At 42.7% G+C, this 17,738-nt stretch overlaps 1 protein-coding gene across 2 annotated transcripts in view; it reads left to right on the top strand.

The window, feature by feature from the left end:
- Positions 1–17,738, top strand: part of LOC126547337 (solute carrier family 35 member C2) — a 74,909-nt gene that overhangs the window by 11,365 nt on the left and 45,806 nt on the right. For both annotated transcript variants that reach the window (XM_050195305.3, XM_055062691.2), the window contains exons 3-5: positions 3,037–3,109; positions 4,987–5,155; positions 12,042–12,125. In XM_050195305.3, the coding sequence (XP_050051262.1) occupies positions 3,037–3,109; positions 4,987–5,155; positions 12,042–12,125 (326 nt within the window). The remainder of the gene's footprint in view (positions 1–3,036; positions 3,110–4,986; positions 5,156–12,041; positions 12,126–17,738) is intronic.

Here is a 17,738-nt window from a genome sequence, read left to right as displayed (position 1 = left end):
TATGTTCACTGACATGACAAGAATGCAGGATAGGCTTCTCTCAATAGAGTGTGGCACAACTGTTCTTTGTGTTTCCATACTTCAAGAAGTAGCCTTCTTGAGATGCCACTAGCACAAGAAAAGAGGTTCCCAGTTCTGCAACAATGAGCACACTTGTGCAGCACCCACACACACAAACAACCAAAATTGCCAGGTTTGGGGATGAAGAACACAGCTACCGGCACAAACGGGTTGTGTGATAGAAACTATGACAGGGGCTTTTTGACCTCCCATTGAAAGTAAATCCCAGCACCTCTCCTTTCTGTGTGGGAGTGCATAATCTCCGATATGATGCACCATGATTAATGAAAAACTGAACAGCCTACTTATTAAGCTTTCCAAGGCATGGTTACCATTCACACTTTGTGAAAAAAAAAAGCTCCTCGACACTACCAGGTGGAGCTTTTCCTCTTTCTTTCTTTCCTTTCTTTCTTTGTTGATTATAGACATGTAGGTACAGTGAAATAGATAATACCACTTAGATATAACATCACGAATTGACAACAAGGACTCGCCACTGCTGACTTGGTAGGCAATAGGTTAATTGCCATCAGTGGAACTTGTGGTGGCAGGGTTGACCTCCCTTGATTAAGGAGTAAGGTTCAGGGCACTGAACCACAGGCCACTGACATGTTCACAACAATAAAGCATCTGAGCATAGCAAAGGCAGGCACGTAGCTTGAAAGAATAAGGAAGGAAAAGGTGTCTAAGACAAAGTAATTTACATGTGTGCATGTTCCTTTTGAGGGGCACTTGCTGCATTATTCTTGACCCATAAATGGCTACAGGTATTTGCTGGGAAAGGTGACTGGGAATGGTAGATTGTTCATTGGAGCAGTTTGCAGTTCTTTCATTTAGAAAAGACAAACTGCAGATCTCACTTATTCTGATAAAGGGTTTGGCCAGAAACCATGCTGAACATAATTTGGCAAGGAATTTCCTGCAAAATAATAAATCTACTAGGAGAACAGTCACCACCTTCTGGCAGCCAGCCACAAATATGGTGACAATGGTTGTATGCATGAACCTGTTTAGGGTGAGAATGGTCAGTGCTACCAGGTATCTAGTGAATCAGAAGCAAAACTGTACTCCTATGAAGGCATTTCCATTTGGGGGAAAAGAAAAGACAGGAACAAGAACGGAAGTACATATTTTTATCACTTACCATCCAAAATAGACGTTTCTGGCCGCTATAAAATTGGTGCTAAACTGTTCGTTAGCCGTCACTTCATACTCGCATGCCTAAAAGGTGTGGCCAAGATGCATAAAGAAGTTAATAATGATGATGATGATCCAGTTGAGGTAACACAGAAACAGGAAAATGCCTTACTGTGTTAAAAAGCCTGGTTATTGTTATCATTTTATGAGAAATGAATTAAGTGTAACTGAGGCACTGTCTGATGGGTTTTCATCGACCAAGGAGGTTTAGGACAGTTGCATCTAATTGTAGGGCTATGATCTGTGTTGTGAAGTCTTCATGAAACTTTGTTGCTAGGACTTGTCACATTCTTTTTAAATTGGCACATGTTACAGCAGGGCAATTGATCAGTTAACTTTAAAATTACCTAGCGCTTTAATTACTCACGTTTCTTTTCTGTTCAATATAGCTCTATTCAATAAGCTATGCATGTGTACCTAAAATTCTGGTTGCAGTTGTCAGCAGATAGTTCCCCTGTTCAAGTAAACCTGGTCTTGTGTGATCAGGGATTTTCTGATGTTAGTCAGCATCAGTAGTTTGCATTTGAATTTCCATACCATGATGGTCTAGTAGCAGAGCATTCACCTCATATGCATGAGATATCACAACTGGAAGCCCACTGGTTTTTCCAACAGGTAGAAATTACCCTCAGTGTTGTCATTGGCTGCTTCGTAAGATTTGCATCTTGGAAGTGAGCCTTATAAAAATTTTCCTGTGTTGCTTTCTGCACATGTTTTTAACAACCAACCTGCCACTGTGGCTTAGTGGCTGTGGCATTGCACTGCTAAGCATGAGGTCGCTGGTTTGATTCCCGGCCATGGTAGCAAGCAGCATTCCAATGGGAGCAGAATGAAAAAAAACTCGTGTACCATGCACTGGGTGCCAGGCATGGTGGCAGCGTACCAGTGGGAGCGGAATGAAAAAATACTCGTGTACCATGCACTGGGTGCACGTTAAAGAACACGAGTTGGTCAAACTTCATCTGGAGCCCCCTGCTATGTAATGCATTATAACCAGATCATAGTTTTGGCACATAAAACCCAAGCATTTTTCTTTTCCTTTACAACCCCAGAGGGCCTTGTAGTAGAGCCTCTGCCATGAATGTTGGAGACAGCCTAGAGCTGCAGCTAGAAACCTACCAGTAAAATTGGATACATGCATGCCCCAAGCCAAATGCTTGGCTGAGATGTAACGTGGAAACTTTCTGACATGTCTCGTGTTTTATCTGCCTATCATTACAGTGGTGTTTGGTATAAAAGCAGTACCTAGGGATATGCGGCTAATGCATATTTCAAACAGCCTATTTCACAGAGTTGTCCAATTGTAAAGTTTTTTCTCTATTAGGTGTTTGTGAAAATAAATATAATAAATAATTCAATTGATTGATTAAAGGCTGGCAGATAATTTAGGATTTAATGATGCCCAGCCCTGGAATGTGTGATAGATGTACATCTGCACATTGTATATGCTAGGAGCAAGGCATATATGTATGTAGCTTCAAGTCACTGTCACATGTCACAATATGAATGAATGTCACTGCTCATGTGCTAGTGTTGCTGGCACTCTTTTTCGCTTTTTCTCACCTGCCATATTGAGAATTATTAGCTATTCCTTGTGCCATAGAAATCTCAAGACCTAATTTTCTAAAATGTGAGTTGCATCCTAATTCTGCCTCTTACCTCTAGTATAAGCAGTCTTGTTTGCTAGTTGTTAACTTGTTACATAATGGTGTTCTGTCGTAAGATAACTATACGCAGTCATGCAGCATGCTGCTGACTTGATGTCAATAAATCTTGCAGGTACACAATGACGAAATCTACCTGCATTATATTTATCTTAGGCTTCTCCCTGGTTTTTGGACTTGAGCGCAGGGTAAGTGGGACCTTGTTTTCCTTGTGAGCTTTTTTTATTATTTTTTTTTCTATCAACAATAGTCTAGACAAGAGAAATTGGATCACCTCTGTAAATGAACAATGGCTTGTGAAATTGTGAAATGAGAAACTAAATTCATTGGGCAGATACATTTGAATGCTAAACAAAAAGCTAAAGAGATGTTGCAGACAGCATCTTTAACAGCACTCTACTGCTGCTAGATACCAGAATTTTGGGGCGCTAACGACAAACCCACTTCATGGACACGTGAGTGAACAATATTGTAACTGCATAACCACATGTTGGGTGTTTGTTATGCGAGCAGCTTTTAGGAAAAATTACCCATTTTTTTTAAGACGATGCAATGTAGATAACTATGCACTTTTCAATATTGTCATTAGGGGCATCAGACAATAGTAAGCGTACGATTATTATTAAGTATATTAACTAATTATGTACACATTGTCCACCAACTTTGTATTTAGTTCATTTGGGGTACATATCATAATTGGAGAATTGAGGTTGTTCAATGGGCTATACTCATGGACAACTTTCTGTGGCTATGAAGGGAACGCTACGGGGACGGAGGTTCTGCACATGTGTTACCGTGCCAAGTAGTCTGCCAGCATGTGACAGTGTTTTTGGTTGCTTGGAACAGATGCTGAATCAACGCAGCTTCCGCATGTGACAGTTTCTGACGGTTTGCCCAGACGCAGAAGGGAAAAGCCACAAAATAAGTAAATGTTTACATTCGGTGGTGTGTTTTGTCTTATTTAACTGTTGCTAATAAGGTGTTTGTTTTTTCTTCCCCAGCTTAAACTAACATGGATGAAAATACGGGACTCTCTTCAGAAGCGCTCTCACTTTCCATGCTTTGCCTCCGTAGCTTTCTCTTCGTAGCCACTGAAAGTTGTCCACAAGTATAGGCATTTCCACCTATAGGGCTTTGTGAGAAAGTTGAAAGACAAAGTTCATCAAATTTTGCTATGATGCCTTCAGTCTTTGCTGCTTTGCCGCTATGGTTAGGTTCAAGGCAATATTGAGCATGGAGGTCAGGCACTGTGTTTTTTTCCAACAAGTTATTTTGATGGTATTCTAATACACCTACTATACACTTCTAAAGACAGGTTTCTTTGTGTTGCAAGGAACAAATAAGCAAAAGGAGACTCCTTCGGGTCTGTAGTACAACAAATTAATGAAAGAAAAAATTGTCGTACATCTGACTGTAGCACGAAGCTACAAAGAAAACCCATATGGGTTCTCAAAAACAAAAGCTTTGCAGTTGAGGAAAAATTCATCCTGGCCTGGGGAATCTTTTCTCAAAGCTTTTATTTCTGAGAAACTCATGTGGGTTTCCTTTGTAACTTCATGCTACAATCGGGTAGATGACAATTTTGCTTTCATGAACCTGTCTTATACTTACTGTTTTATGACGCGATTTGCCTATAAAGAAAGAAAGAGGCTCACTGCTCCCGACGATAGCTGCCATTCACTACATTAAGAGCTATCAGCATCTTTTGCGGCTATGGTAGCATTTATAAATTGTAGTGAGATGAGTCTATTTGTTCAGGCATAGGTATGCAGCCAGGTAAAAACCATTTCAGCTGCAACCACATGTTGCACATCATGTCATGTACAGACTGTATGCCTAGGATGTGAGGAGACATTTTTTTTTGCAGCACCTGTGGTCTGTAAACTTTTGTCTCTGAGTTTGCATGTGTTCAGCCAAATTCTTTAAAATGCAATGAGCCTGTAGCTGGGCCTCCCTCATAGTACTCAAGCTATGGTTTCAAATTCACCTTAGAAATTGTTGCACCTTGTTTTTACTACAACAGATTGAATACTGAAAGAGTGCCTTGGCTCTCTGTTTCTTGCAGCGATGTTCCCTTGTGTTCATTGTACTTCTAATAGCACTCGGACTTTTCATGTTCACCTACCAGTCAACACAGTTCAACACGGAAGGCTTCTTGCTTGTTCTTAGTGCCTCATTTCTTGCTGGGCTCCGTTGGACCCTTGCTCAACTTGTGATGCAACGCAAAGAAGTCGGTGAGTTGATAAAGGTTTTTGTATCAGCATGGATAATCTGCTTAATGGTATGTGTTTGTCTACAACGTGCTAGATGAGGTGGGTTACCAAAGATCCTGCACCTTGAAGGCTCCACAATGGTGACCAGCTCACTGGTAGTGATTTAGGTTTCAATAACAGATGGTGCACTGTTAAGTGATTTCAACCATTATAAAGCTCTTGTGTGGAGGATAATGCCTTTACCTGAACAATATAATTGTCAGAACATACTGCAGAGGGCGGCAGCACATAAAGGGCTAGATAATGTGAGTCAGACTTTTTTTTTTTAAATACTAGTGCAATTCAAAAATTTTTTAAATGTGGGAGTTTTTAACTCTTTGCTTCCGCCCTTTCGGCGTTTCACCGCGCCTGGTGTCCCCACGTTGTAAGAAAATTGCTCTAAAATATGCTGCAGATTTTAATTTTTTTAACAAAATGTCTGATTTATTTGGTTCCCAAAAGGCCTCCGTGTCCGATGTGGTAAAAAATTAGAAAGTGAGCATAATAAAAGTTTGAAACGAGCAAGAATGCGGAGTGCACTTTTACTTGTTTTTGCACACAGAACACCTTTTAAGCTTTTTAACGTGGCCCTAAAAAACTAAGCACAGCATCGAATGGTTCTGCTTTACAGTTTTCGGTGGTATGTGCTGAAAAAACTGAGCCCACTTGGAAGCCTGTACGGTTTTTTTCATGTCTGGTACCCTGGTTGGCAATGGCTACAACAACAGAGCGGAATCTGATGAGCGGGAACCTTTCCATTGTTTTACAAGCAACTTATACTGAAAATGTAGACAAATATATCCATCTAGTGTCCGAAACCCAAAACAACTAGAAAATAGCCCGCAATGTGCTGCCATCTATGAAACATAGCCAGAAACGGCCGTTCATTGAGCAGACAGCAACTCGCCAGCTGTGGAAGCGAATGGGTTAACTATCACAACCATGATCTTATTATGAGGCATGCTGTAGTGGGGAACTCTGGATTAACTTTGACCACCTGGGGTTCTTTACCGTGCACCAAGTGCATGGTACATGAGTATTTTGGCATTTTGCCCCCCATCACAATGTGACCGCCGCAGTCGGGGCCGAACTCGTGACCTCGTGCTCTGCAGCGCAACACCCTAGCCACTGGCCTACCGCAGTGAGTAGTACAAGTGCATTCTATGGCAAATCAGTTCTGCTGAATCCCATAAAGTGGAGGAAGTTTCATGATACTGTAATTAGTCACCCACCCAAGAGTAACACAAACTTACCACGTACCCGAGCACACGAGGGTTGGACCCTCCCATGTGTAGCCGTGTCTGGGGAAAAGGGGATCCTGGAGGTTGAGCTGATGCTGGGTGTTTGGACCTTTAAGACCCCCCGGCGGAGGCAACACCTCTTTGGCCTCTGCTTCACATAGACGGCACCCCCGGACTGACTCTCCCGGGGGAAATCGGTAGTTGCTTTTTCCTGTCTCTCTCTCCCTCCAGCCTTCGTCTTTCTCTCGCATTTCATCTTTCCTGTCTTCTCCTAGCTTCCGCTTACTTCCAATTTTTCCAGGCAGCAAGGGTTAACCTTGTGTGAATAGCCAACCTGGGTTATTTCATATTTGGTTATAGTGATAACGTACAGCTGGCGTTTGCAGGACCTGTTTCTACAGTTCCTGTAGCATCCCCTTGTAGGGCTCCACGGTGGGTGGCTGGCATTATTGCTGAAAACTACACATTCCTCTATGGATAGTTCCTTCCCTCCACTCCCTGATTGCCCTCAGAAAAGAGGGCGCACCCATGAAGTTTTCCAGTTTTTTGGTAGGAAAAAAGAATCCTTCCCACGTTTCCATGTCATTCATTCTGAAAAACCAGATAAACCAGTACGAACAATCTCACCCTCCCTTGTTTCCAAGTCATTGACTGAAGTCTTTGGTCCAGGTTATAAGGCGTCGAGGATGGCAAGCGGTGATCTCCTCTTGGAGCTCCGCGATCAGAAACAGTGTGAGAAATTGTCAAAACTAGTGTCATTTGGGGAAACCCAAATAATTGTAACCCCGCACCATACGATGAACACACCATGTGGGCGGCGGGGTATATTCCATCGTCCTGGAAAGGAGCTATAGTCATTCCCATACTTAAACAAGGGAAAGATCTGGCCTTAGCCAGCAGCTACAGGCCATTAGTGCTAACAAGCTGTCTGTGCAAAGCTTTTGAAAAAATGGTAAACCGGCGCTTAATCAGCTTCCTAGAAAGCAACAATAAACTAGACCCCCTTCAATGCGGTTTCCGAGAGGGAAGGTCGACAATAGACCACCTTGTCCGCATTGAGGCAAACATTAGAGATGCGTTCATTCATAAGCAGTTTTTACTTTCAGTGTTTCTGGACCTAGAGAGAGCGTACGACACTACGTGGCGATACGGGATCCTCCGCTATCTTTCCGCAATGGACGTCCGTGGGAACATGTTAAACACAATTGAAAGCTATCTGTCTAATCGCACTTTTCGTGTAAAGGTTGGTAATGTCTTATCTAAATCATTCACCCAAGAAACTGGTGTTCCGCAAGGGGGCGTACTTAGTTGCATACTGTTTGTTGCAAAAACGAACAGCCTACATACAGTCATCCCACGCGCAATGTTTTATTCCGTTTATGTTGACGATGTACAAGTAAGTTTCAAATCTTGCAATATTGCTGTCTGCGAACGACAAGTGCAGCTTGGGATAAACAAATTGTCTTAATGGACGGATGAAAACGGCTTCAAAATAAACACCCAAAAAAGTACCTGCGTACTCTTCGCAAACAAGAGAGGGGTAGCACCACTGCCTAGTATTACGATCAAGGGAGACCACCTCTCTGTGAGCAGCCAACACAAATTCCTGGGAATCACTTTAGATTCAAAGCTCACGTTTATTCCCCATATTCAAAATCTGAAAAGAACATGTTTGAAAACAATGAACCTTCTCAAGCTTCTGTCATGCACTACATGGGGTAGTGATCAAAAGTGTCTTTTAACTTATATAACAGTCTTGTCCGCTCCAGCCTTGATTACGGAGCAATAATTTATAATTCTGCAACACCAAGTGCAATAAAAATCCTAGACCCCGTCCACCATCTGGGTATCTGTCTCGCGACCGGTGCTTTCAGGACAAATCCAATCCAGAGCCTCTACGTAGAGTCAAATCAGTGGTCACTTCATCTGCAACGGTCATATACCAGTTTCACATACTTTCTGAGAGTACAAGCGAACATCCTTGTTATTCAACCATAAACGATATCGCTGCTGCTACGCTCTTCCATAACCGGCCTGCAGTGAGGAAGCCGTTTACTTTGTGTGTGAGGAACCTAATTGAAGAAATGGGTGTTCCGCTTCTTGAACATTGTCCTATGACTCAAGCAAAACTGTTACCGCCATGGCAGTGGCAGATCATAGACTGTGATATGTCGTTTGTAGATGTCAGGAAACATGCGCCAGAGGCACATATTAAAATGCATGTTTTAGAACTCCAGTATAAGTACTCTTGCACTGAGTTTTACACGGACGCTTCCAAGTCGGATGCAGGGGTTTCTTATGCAGCCACCGGCCCATTTTTTTCAGAATCCGGCACACTGCACCCAGAAACTAGTGTATTTACGGCAGAAGCCCATGCACTATTGTCGACAGTGAAACATATAATGAAATCAAAACTTCGAAAAACAGTCATATATACAGACTCTCTAAGCGTCGTAAAAGCCCTGAATTCACTCTCTAAACACAAGAACCCTGTACTTGTTGAGCTGTACTCCGTTCTGTGTAGAGCATACATATCTAACCAGCATATCATTATATGCTGGGTACCTGGCCATAGAGGCATTGAGGGAAATGTTCTAGCAGACCAAATGGCCAGATTTACATTGCAACCTACTCTTACCGCTGCGGTCCCTGCTACTGATCTGAAGCCTCTCTTACGAAGAAAACTACGGAACCACTGGCAACACCTGTGGGACGTGGAACAAATAATAACCTCCACGTGATAAAGCCACAGTTAGGATTCTGGCCCTCTGTAACAAAATCACGCCAAACAGACGTTCTATTCTGTCGTCTCAGAATAGGACACACATTTGGCACCCATAATTTTCTACTCACCGGAAATGACCCTCCAACCTGTGGTAGATGCAGGAAGAGGCTTACCGTCCTCCATGCCCTCCTGGAGTGCCGGAAAGCCGAAGCGGAGAGAAAGAAACATTTTCCTCTTGCATACCGTTACTACATTCCTCTTCACCCGGCTATGTTTCTTGGCAGAGAACCGCTTTTTAACATCAAGGCAGTCCTCAATTTCTTAAATGATGTTGTCCTACATGTTATAAGCCCATTAAACTCGTAGAGCATCCTCGTTCCAGAGGATGCCGTTGCGATAATTGTGTTGCATAGCACATGCCTCCAACCCTTGTGTTTCAAGGGCTCTAAGAGGGCAGTGGTGCTCTAGCCAATCTTATAACCTGATATATTTTTACACATCGTATCATTCTTTTTAAATGCATCTTAATGTTCATAGCACACGTCAAACGCCATTGCCATAATCTTATTATACAGATTGTACGTACTTTAGAGCGACTATCTTTAAGGCCCCTTTACAGCCACATCACTCCAACTTCATAGAACTCATTAAGTATACTGCGAACTCATTACCATGGACTTGGCGCTCTTTGGCCATACTTGGCCCTTGCGCCATTAAAAATCAAACATTCATTCAGTAACACAAACTTACAAAGGAACTTTCTGAGAACTTGCAAAGTTTCTCAGAAAGAAAGTGTTGCCATCGAAGAATTTGTCCTGATATGGGGACCGAACTTAGGACCAATGCTTCTTTTGGGCAGTTGCTCTACCATCTGAGTTAACCAGGATGTTAGAAGACCAGGAAGTGAGGTTGAATTAATTGACAACTCGAAGCACTTCGTGCTACTCTTGGGTGGATGAAAATTGTCGCTTTCTTAGTGCAGTCTATGCAGTTAAACTAGTGCAGTGTTCTTCACAATCTTGCTATGCAACTTGGAGTTTATTTTAACATTTTATCTAATTAGTTCTTTGCTAAATGAATTGGAAGGCTTCCTGTATGAAGATTTACAGTCCAGCCAACTGCACCAAAACATCATTGATAAAATGCATGTGCTAAAAGCAGCAGTGGCTCATGAGGCACCCATTGTGGTTTGGACCACACTGCATGAAAATAAACGAACAGAGACTGCCCTAGTAGCTGGCAAGAAAAACAGGACTGAGCCCAGCACCAAATCCTCCCCCGTCTTTGGAGGCAGTTGGGAAATATGGTGTATGGGAGGCACTGTTCTCAGGTGTTTATGACGGTGCGAGTCCCCTTGACAAGGACTTGTCCCAGAGTAGATGCCAGGCACATCTCCGCTGTTGCACGCCCAGTATGGAGCATCCTGTGTGTTGGGTTGCTTGACAGTGCAGCCCTAAGTAGGCGTAAACTCGATCTTAATGCTAAATGCGACCAAGAGACCGATAATTTATTTTGCAGGAAATGGAGCGTAGTCCTGGTTGCCATGGAAAAAGAAGTGCAGTGAAGTGTCAGTCTGAGAAACCTCACCTGTGGCATCTCGTGATAATAATGCTTGCTTGCAATGTTGTTAGCCCAGAATGTTTCATTGTCACTGTAATAACCAAAGTATCATCACTATAGTGTGTAGCTATTCACTATCTATTACATGTCACTACTGAACATTTTACAGGTCAGATTATTCAATAGAAAGTATGCAAAAGTGATTAATAGTGTGGTGGCTAGCTTGCACACCCTCACCAGACTTCTCTGAAGAGTACTGCGGAACATGCTTCAGTCTGTGTCTTAGATAGTGGTCTCATCAGCAAAATAGCATCAATAATCGTAGCCACCACTACATTCATAGCAACTTTTCCAGCACAATGTTGCAAGTTGAAACAACTTGTGCTGTTGGCAATCAAATAGGTGGCCTAAGGGAGCACAGCTGTCATGTACTGGCACCAACATGCAGAACCTCGTTGGTTCACTGAGACACTGAACCAGTTACAGAGCCGAGTTTGGTCATTTCTGCAGCATTTCAGTGCACTGTTGTCATGATGCACACAGTCACATTCACATTTTTCATTGACACTCTACAACTTTCTCAAACAAGCAGAGGCACGAGAACAATATTTTAGAGTATTAGAAAATATTAGAATATTTTAGAAACCTTACCTAATTAACCAATTTCATAAAGTACAAAAATATTCTCAGTTGCACAAGTATATTGCAGACAACATGTCTGTAGTATTAAGTGCAGCATAACGGAAATTCACACTTAGCACATTCAATAGCTGTTATTTTCAAATTTCTTCATTACTATTTCCTTGTTACTAAATACCTCATTACTAGTATTTCTCTCTGTTGTTGTCGTCACTGTTGTTTTGCCTTATTCACTTTGTATTGTGCAATCTTTTGAAATAATACTTATACAGTTTTGTATTTCGTGTTTTCTTTTACACTTATCTATAGAATACTCCTTTTTGTTTTTTATTGCTGATTCTTATTTTTATTGTCAGTACTGAATAGGCCTGATGTTTAACTTACTGCCATGTTAATGTTGCCATTAGTGTTTGATCTATTATTGATGTTAATTCAAAAGAAATTCTGCCAAGTGTTATCTGTGAGACATCCTCTTTTATTATCTAAGGTCCAAAAAAAATGTTACCTTGTTTTATCTAGGTGCCTTATTTATATCCCCTCTACAAAAATATACTAGAACCATATTATGCCTTTGTTCATTGTTTAACTTGTCAGCCTTTTAAATTTAATGTTGGAAGTGAATCTGTCCAATGGAAAGGCACAATATTACATTTCTGAGTATTAAAGATTGACTTCGTGGTTTTTATTTGCTCTGGAAATGCAGGTTTAGGTAATCCAATTGACATGATCTTCCATGTCCAGCCATGGATGATTCTTGGCCTTCTTCCACTGGCCATAGCATTTGAAGGTGAGTCCATTTATCCTGATAAAAGGGCAGATGGGGGAAAATGCAGCAATGTGGGTTCGTAAAGTTCAATTTTTTTTGTAAAAATGTTGGTCTTGTCTGCAGTATTATACTTTCCATTTTACTTTTACACATTAAAAAATTGAACCAGAACTTGAGCTAGAGAACAGGGAAAATTGCATCTAATGCAGCCACAGTGTTTTGAGAAACTGCAAATTTAGTTTGTTTTGGTGCATGCCATTCAGCACAGGTGCTTGCCACCACTGCAACTCAGTCGTGAAAGTATAGAATCCTGCATGCTATTAGAGGTGTCTTCTGTACAGTTTGTATTCTAAGCAGAAAAATTGCAAAAGTGGCACATGGTAACCTACAAGCATTTTTTTGACTAGGTATTCTACTAACTTCTCATCAAAAGCTGAAACAGAACTTGCCTCATTGCTAGAGCATAGGCGATTCAGTTAGGAAGGTTAAAAAAAATTCACCATATCCCACGTTTATCTTGCAATTAGTATTAAGCAAAAATTTCCTTGGTGTTTGAACAAATGTTAAAACAAATTTTATAATGCAACACTAATGGCGAAAATATTTGTACTCTATGATGCAAATGGAATGTACTTTTACGCACTTCTTTGTAGCAGACTTCATTTTCTGTTGCCAACTCCTTCTTCACTTCTCTGTAGCTTCATGCTCCTGGCTCAGTGCATTCTCTGGTCCTACTTTTGTTCACTTCGCTTCTTTCTTCACACTTTTTCACTTCTCTGTAGCTCAACGCTCCTCGCCAAGTACCCTCTCTAGTCCCATTTTGTTCTCTTCATTTTTTCCACACACGGCCGCTTTTGGTGCTGTCTTCCTCGCACTATTTGTCACTTGTTCTGCTTGTCTATTCAGGCACATACCCCATCTAAGGCATTGGCCAAGAATGGGCACATACCCAGTGGCGCAAGTTGTTGTCTACTTGGCAAGGCAGTAGCTGCAAAATGGGGGGAACAGGCAGAGAAAGCTTTGCTTTCAGACAGATAATTCCTGATGGTGTTTTTGAGCTACATAACAAAATCTCTACTTTTGCTTTAAGTAGAGCTGAGCAATATTTTGCATGTTTTCTTGTATGTCTTCAGCTTTGCTGCACCGATGTTCCATGTCTGATAACCTGGTAATGTCACAGCTGGCATAGTGCTTGCTCTTTTTGGTGTTGTTCGAATTACCATCATCATCATCATCATCATCAGCCTAGTTACGCCCACTGCAGGGCAAAGGCCTCTCCCATACTTCTCCAACTACCCCGGTCATGTACTAATTGTGGCCATGTTGTCCCTGCAAACGTCTTAATGTCATCTGCCCACCTAACTCTCTGCCGCCCCCTGCTACGCTTCCCTTCTCTTGGAATCCAGTCCGTAGCTCTTAGTGACCATCGGTTATCTTCCCTCCTCATTACATGTCCGGCCCATGCCCATTTCTTTTTCTTGATTTCAACTAAGATGTCGTTTACCCGCGTTTGTTGCCTCACCCAATCTGCTCTTTTCTTATCCCTTAACGTTACACCCATCATTCTTCTTTCCATAGCTCGTTGCGTCGTTCTCAATTTCAGCAGAACCCTTTTCGTAAGCCTCCAGGTTTCTGCCCCATATGTGAGTACTGGTAACACACAGCTGTTGTACACTTTCCTTTTGAGGGATAGTGGCAACCTACTGTTCATGATTTGAGAATGCCTGCCAAACGCACCCCAACCCATTCTTATTCTTCTGGTTATTTCAGTCTCATGATCCGGATCCGTGGTCACTACCTGCCCTAAGTAGATGTATTCCCTTACCACTTCTAGTGTTTCGCTACCTATCGTAAACTGCTGTTCTCTTCCGAGACTGTTAAACAGTACTTTAGTTTTCTGCAGATTAATTTTCAGACCCACCCTTCTGCTTTGCCTCTCCAGGTCAGTGAGCATGCATTGCAATTGGTCTCCTGAGTTACTAAGCAAGGCAATATCATCAGCGAATCGCAAGTTGCTAAGGTATTCTCCATCGACTTTTATCCCCAATTCTTCCCACTCCAGGCCTCTGAATACCTCCTGTAAACATGCTGTGAATAGCATTGGAGATATCGTATCTCCCTGTCTGACGCCTTTCTTTATAGGGATTTTGTTGCTTTCTTTGTGGAGGACTACGGTGGCTGTGGAGCCGCTATAGATATCTTCCAGTATTTTTACATATGGCTCATCTACACCCTGATTCCGTAATGCCTCCATGACTGCTGAGGTTTCGACTGAATCAAACGCTTTCTCGTAATCAATGAAAGCTATATATAAGGGTTGGTTATATTCTGCACATTTCTCTATCACTTGATTGATAGTGTGAATATGGTCTATTGTTGAGTAGCCTTTACGGAATCCTGCCTGGTCCTTTGGTTGACAGAAGTCTAAGGTGTTCCTGATTCTATTTGCGATTACCTTAGTAAATACTTTGTAGGCAACGGCCAGTAAGCTGATCGGTCTATAATTTTTCAAGTCTTTGGCGTCCCCTTTCTTATGGATTAGGATTATGTTAGCGTTCTTCCAAGATTCCGGTACGCTCGAGGTTATGAGGCATTGCGTATACAGGGTGGCCAGTTTCTCTAGAACAATCTGACCACCATCCTTCAACAAATCTGCTGTTACCTGATCCTCCCCAGCTGCCTTCCCCTTTTGCATAGCTCCTAAGGCTTTCTTTACTTCTTCTGGCGTTACCTGTGGGATTTCGAATTCCTCTAGGCTATTCTCTCTTCCACTATCGTCGTGGGTGCCACTGGTACTGTATAAATCTCTATAGAACTCCTCAGCCACTTGAACTATCTCGTCCATATTAGTAACGATATTGCCGGCTTTGTCTCTTAACGCACACATCTGATTCTTGCCTATTCCTAGTTTCTTCTTCACTGTTTTTAGGCTTCCTCCGTTCCTGAGAGCCTGTTCAATTCTATCCATATTATAGTTCCTGATGTCCGCTGTCTTACGCTTGTTGATTAACTTAGAAAGTTCTGCCAGTTCTATTCTAGCTGTAGGATTAGAGGCTTTCATACATTGGCGTTTCTTGATCAGATCTTTCGTCTCCTGCGATAGCTTACTGGTTTCCTGTCTAACGGCGTTACCACCGACTTCTATTGCGCACTCCTTAATGATGCCCATGAGATTGTCGTTCATTGCTTCAACACTAAGGTCCTCTTCCTGAGTTAAAGCCGAATACCTGTTCTGTAGTTTGATCCGGAATTCCTCTAGTTTCCCTCTTACCGCTAACTCATTGATTGGCTTCTTGTGTACCAGTTTCTTTCGTTCCCTCCTCAAGTCTAGGCTAATTCGAGTTCTTACCATCCTGTGGTCACTGCAGCGTACCTTGCCGAGCACGTCTACATCTTGAATGATGCCAGGGTTCGCGCAGAGTATGAAGTCGATTTCATTTCTAGTCTCACCATTCGGGCTCCTCCACGTCCACTTTCGGCTAACCCGCTTGCGGAAAAAGGTATTCATTATACGCATATTATTCTGTTCTGCAAACTCTACTAATAATTCTCCTCTGCTATTCCTAGAGCCTATGCCATATTCCCCCACTGACTTGTCTCCAGCCTGCTTCTTGCCTACCCTGGCATTGAAGTCGCCCATCAGTATAGTGTATTTTGTTTTGACTTTACCCATCGCCGATTCTACGTCTTCATAAAAGCTTTCGACTTCCTGGTCATCATGACTAGATGTAGGAGCGTAGACCTGAACAACCTTCATTTTGTACCTCTTATTAAGTTTCACAACAAGACATGCCACCCTCTCGTTAATGCTATAGAATTCCTGTATGTTACCAGCTATTTCCTTATTAATCAGGAATCCGACTCCTAGTTCTCGTCTCTCCGCTAGGCCCCGGTAGCACAGTACATGCCCGCTTTTTAGCACTGTATATGCTTCTTTTGTCCTCCTAACCTCACTGAGCCCTATTATATCCCATTTACTACCCTCTAATTCCTCCAATAACACTGCTAGACTCGCCTCACTAGATAGCGTTCTAACGTTAAACGTTGCCAGGTTCAGATTCCAATGGCGGCCTGTCCGGAGCCAGGTATTCTTAGCACCCTCTGCAGCGTCACAGATCTGACCGCCGCCGTGGTCAGTTGCTTCGCGGCTGCTGGGGACTGAGGGCCGGGGTTTGATTGTTGTATTCATATAGGAGGTTGTGGCCAAGTACTGCACCAGGGTGGCCAATCCTGCTCTGGTGAGAGAGTGCGTTACCGGTTCTGGTCACCGGGATCAGGCCGCACTCCAGGCCTGTTTGTGCAATTTTCTCAACACACGTTTTTTTTTTTTTTTTTTTTTTTTTGTATTTTCCGGTGGAGAATAGCGCGGCACCGGGATTTGAATCACGGTCCTCTTGCACTGGAGACGGATACTCTACCGTCCCCGTAGGAGTTAAATTAAAAATTAATTTATGGGGTTTTACGTGACAAAACCACTTTCTGATTATGCACGCCGTAGTGGAGGACTCCGAAAATTTCGACCACCTGGGGTTCTTTAACGTGCACCTAATTCTAAGTACACGGGTGTTTTCGCATTTCGCCCCCATCGAAATTCCCGAAATCCCGCGACCTCGTGCTCAGCAGTCTAACACCATAACCACTGAGCAACCAAGGCGGGTCCCGCAGGAGTTGTACGCCTCATTTAACCTACAGTGGTGCCCTACTTGGTCAGTCAAGGTGGACCAATCTGAGCTCGGTTATACCGCATGGATGGCACTCGGCTAGAGAACCTGGTATTTATGACCTGCACATGTGAGTGTGAGGCCATAAATATTTGAAGATCTATATAAATATATATATATATATATTTTTTTAGGAGGGTTCCCGTACAGTGATAAAATAAAGGAAAAGACATTAAAAGAAAGAAAAAAAAAAGAAAAAAAAAAGAAAGAAAAAGGGGCAGAAAAAAAAAAAAGGAACATAACAGGTGATTTGAACTCGTGACCCTTCGATGTTGCCCAGAAAGATAGCTCAGTCGGTTGGTTCGTCAGGTCTCAGGCTACTTTCAAGCGCCACAGCTCCTGCTCCGAGCCTCACACTTACGTGGAAAGAGACTCATGTTGTCCGCGATAGTCGGTTTATGCTGATTCCGAGTAGTTGGAAGGCATACTTTCTAGGAAAAATGGCCGCTCAAGGAGAAGAGCCAACTTGAGCGGCTTTAGAGGCTAGGAAAACTGCCTTAAAATATTTAGACTTGAGGGAAAGCTTCGTTAACAAACTATAACACGGCAATCAGCACTCGAATACGACGAGAGAAATTACTGAGACGTGGAAAATTCCCTTGAAAAAAAAAAAAAAATCTGGTTTGCTAGGCAAATGCTTGTATGTATTGAACCTCTTAAAAGATGAGGGGTGAAATATGCGCTCACCGAGAGGGCATCTTCGGCACGAGACATCCCCAAGGCACCTTACAGAGATGTGGAGAGCTTCGCGGCCGGAACGAAGCTTCCCTTCTCCGCCGGCCAAGAGGGGGAAACGCGCTTTCCGATCGCTCAAGGTTGCGCGGACAAAGCCTAACTCTAGCGTCTAGGAAAAGCTTAACCAGGTGCGATGGCGGCACGCATAGCGTGGGAAGCTAGCCGCCAGAATAACTAT

Source organism: Dermacentor andersoni, chromosome 1, assembly GCF_023375885.2.
Source record: "Dermacentor andersoni chromosome 1, qqDerAnde1_hic_scaffold, whole genome shotgun sequence".
NCBI lineage: Eukaryota > Metazoa > Arthropoda > Arachnida > Ixodida > Ixodidae > Dermacentor > Dermacentor andersoni.
The sequence above is the reverse complement of the archived record's forward strand: the minus strand, read 5'-3'. Positions and strand labels throughout refer to the sequence as shown.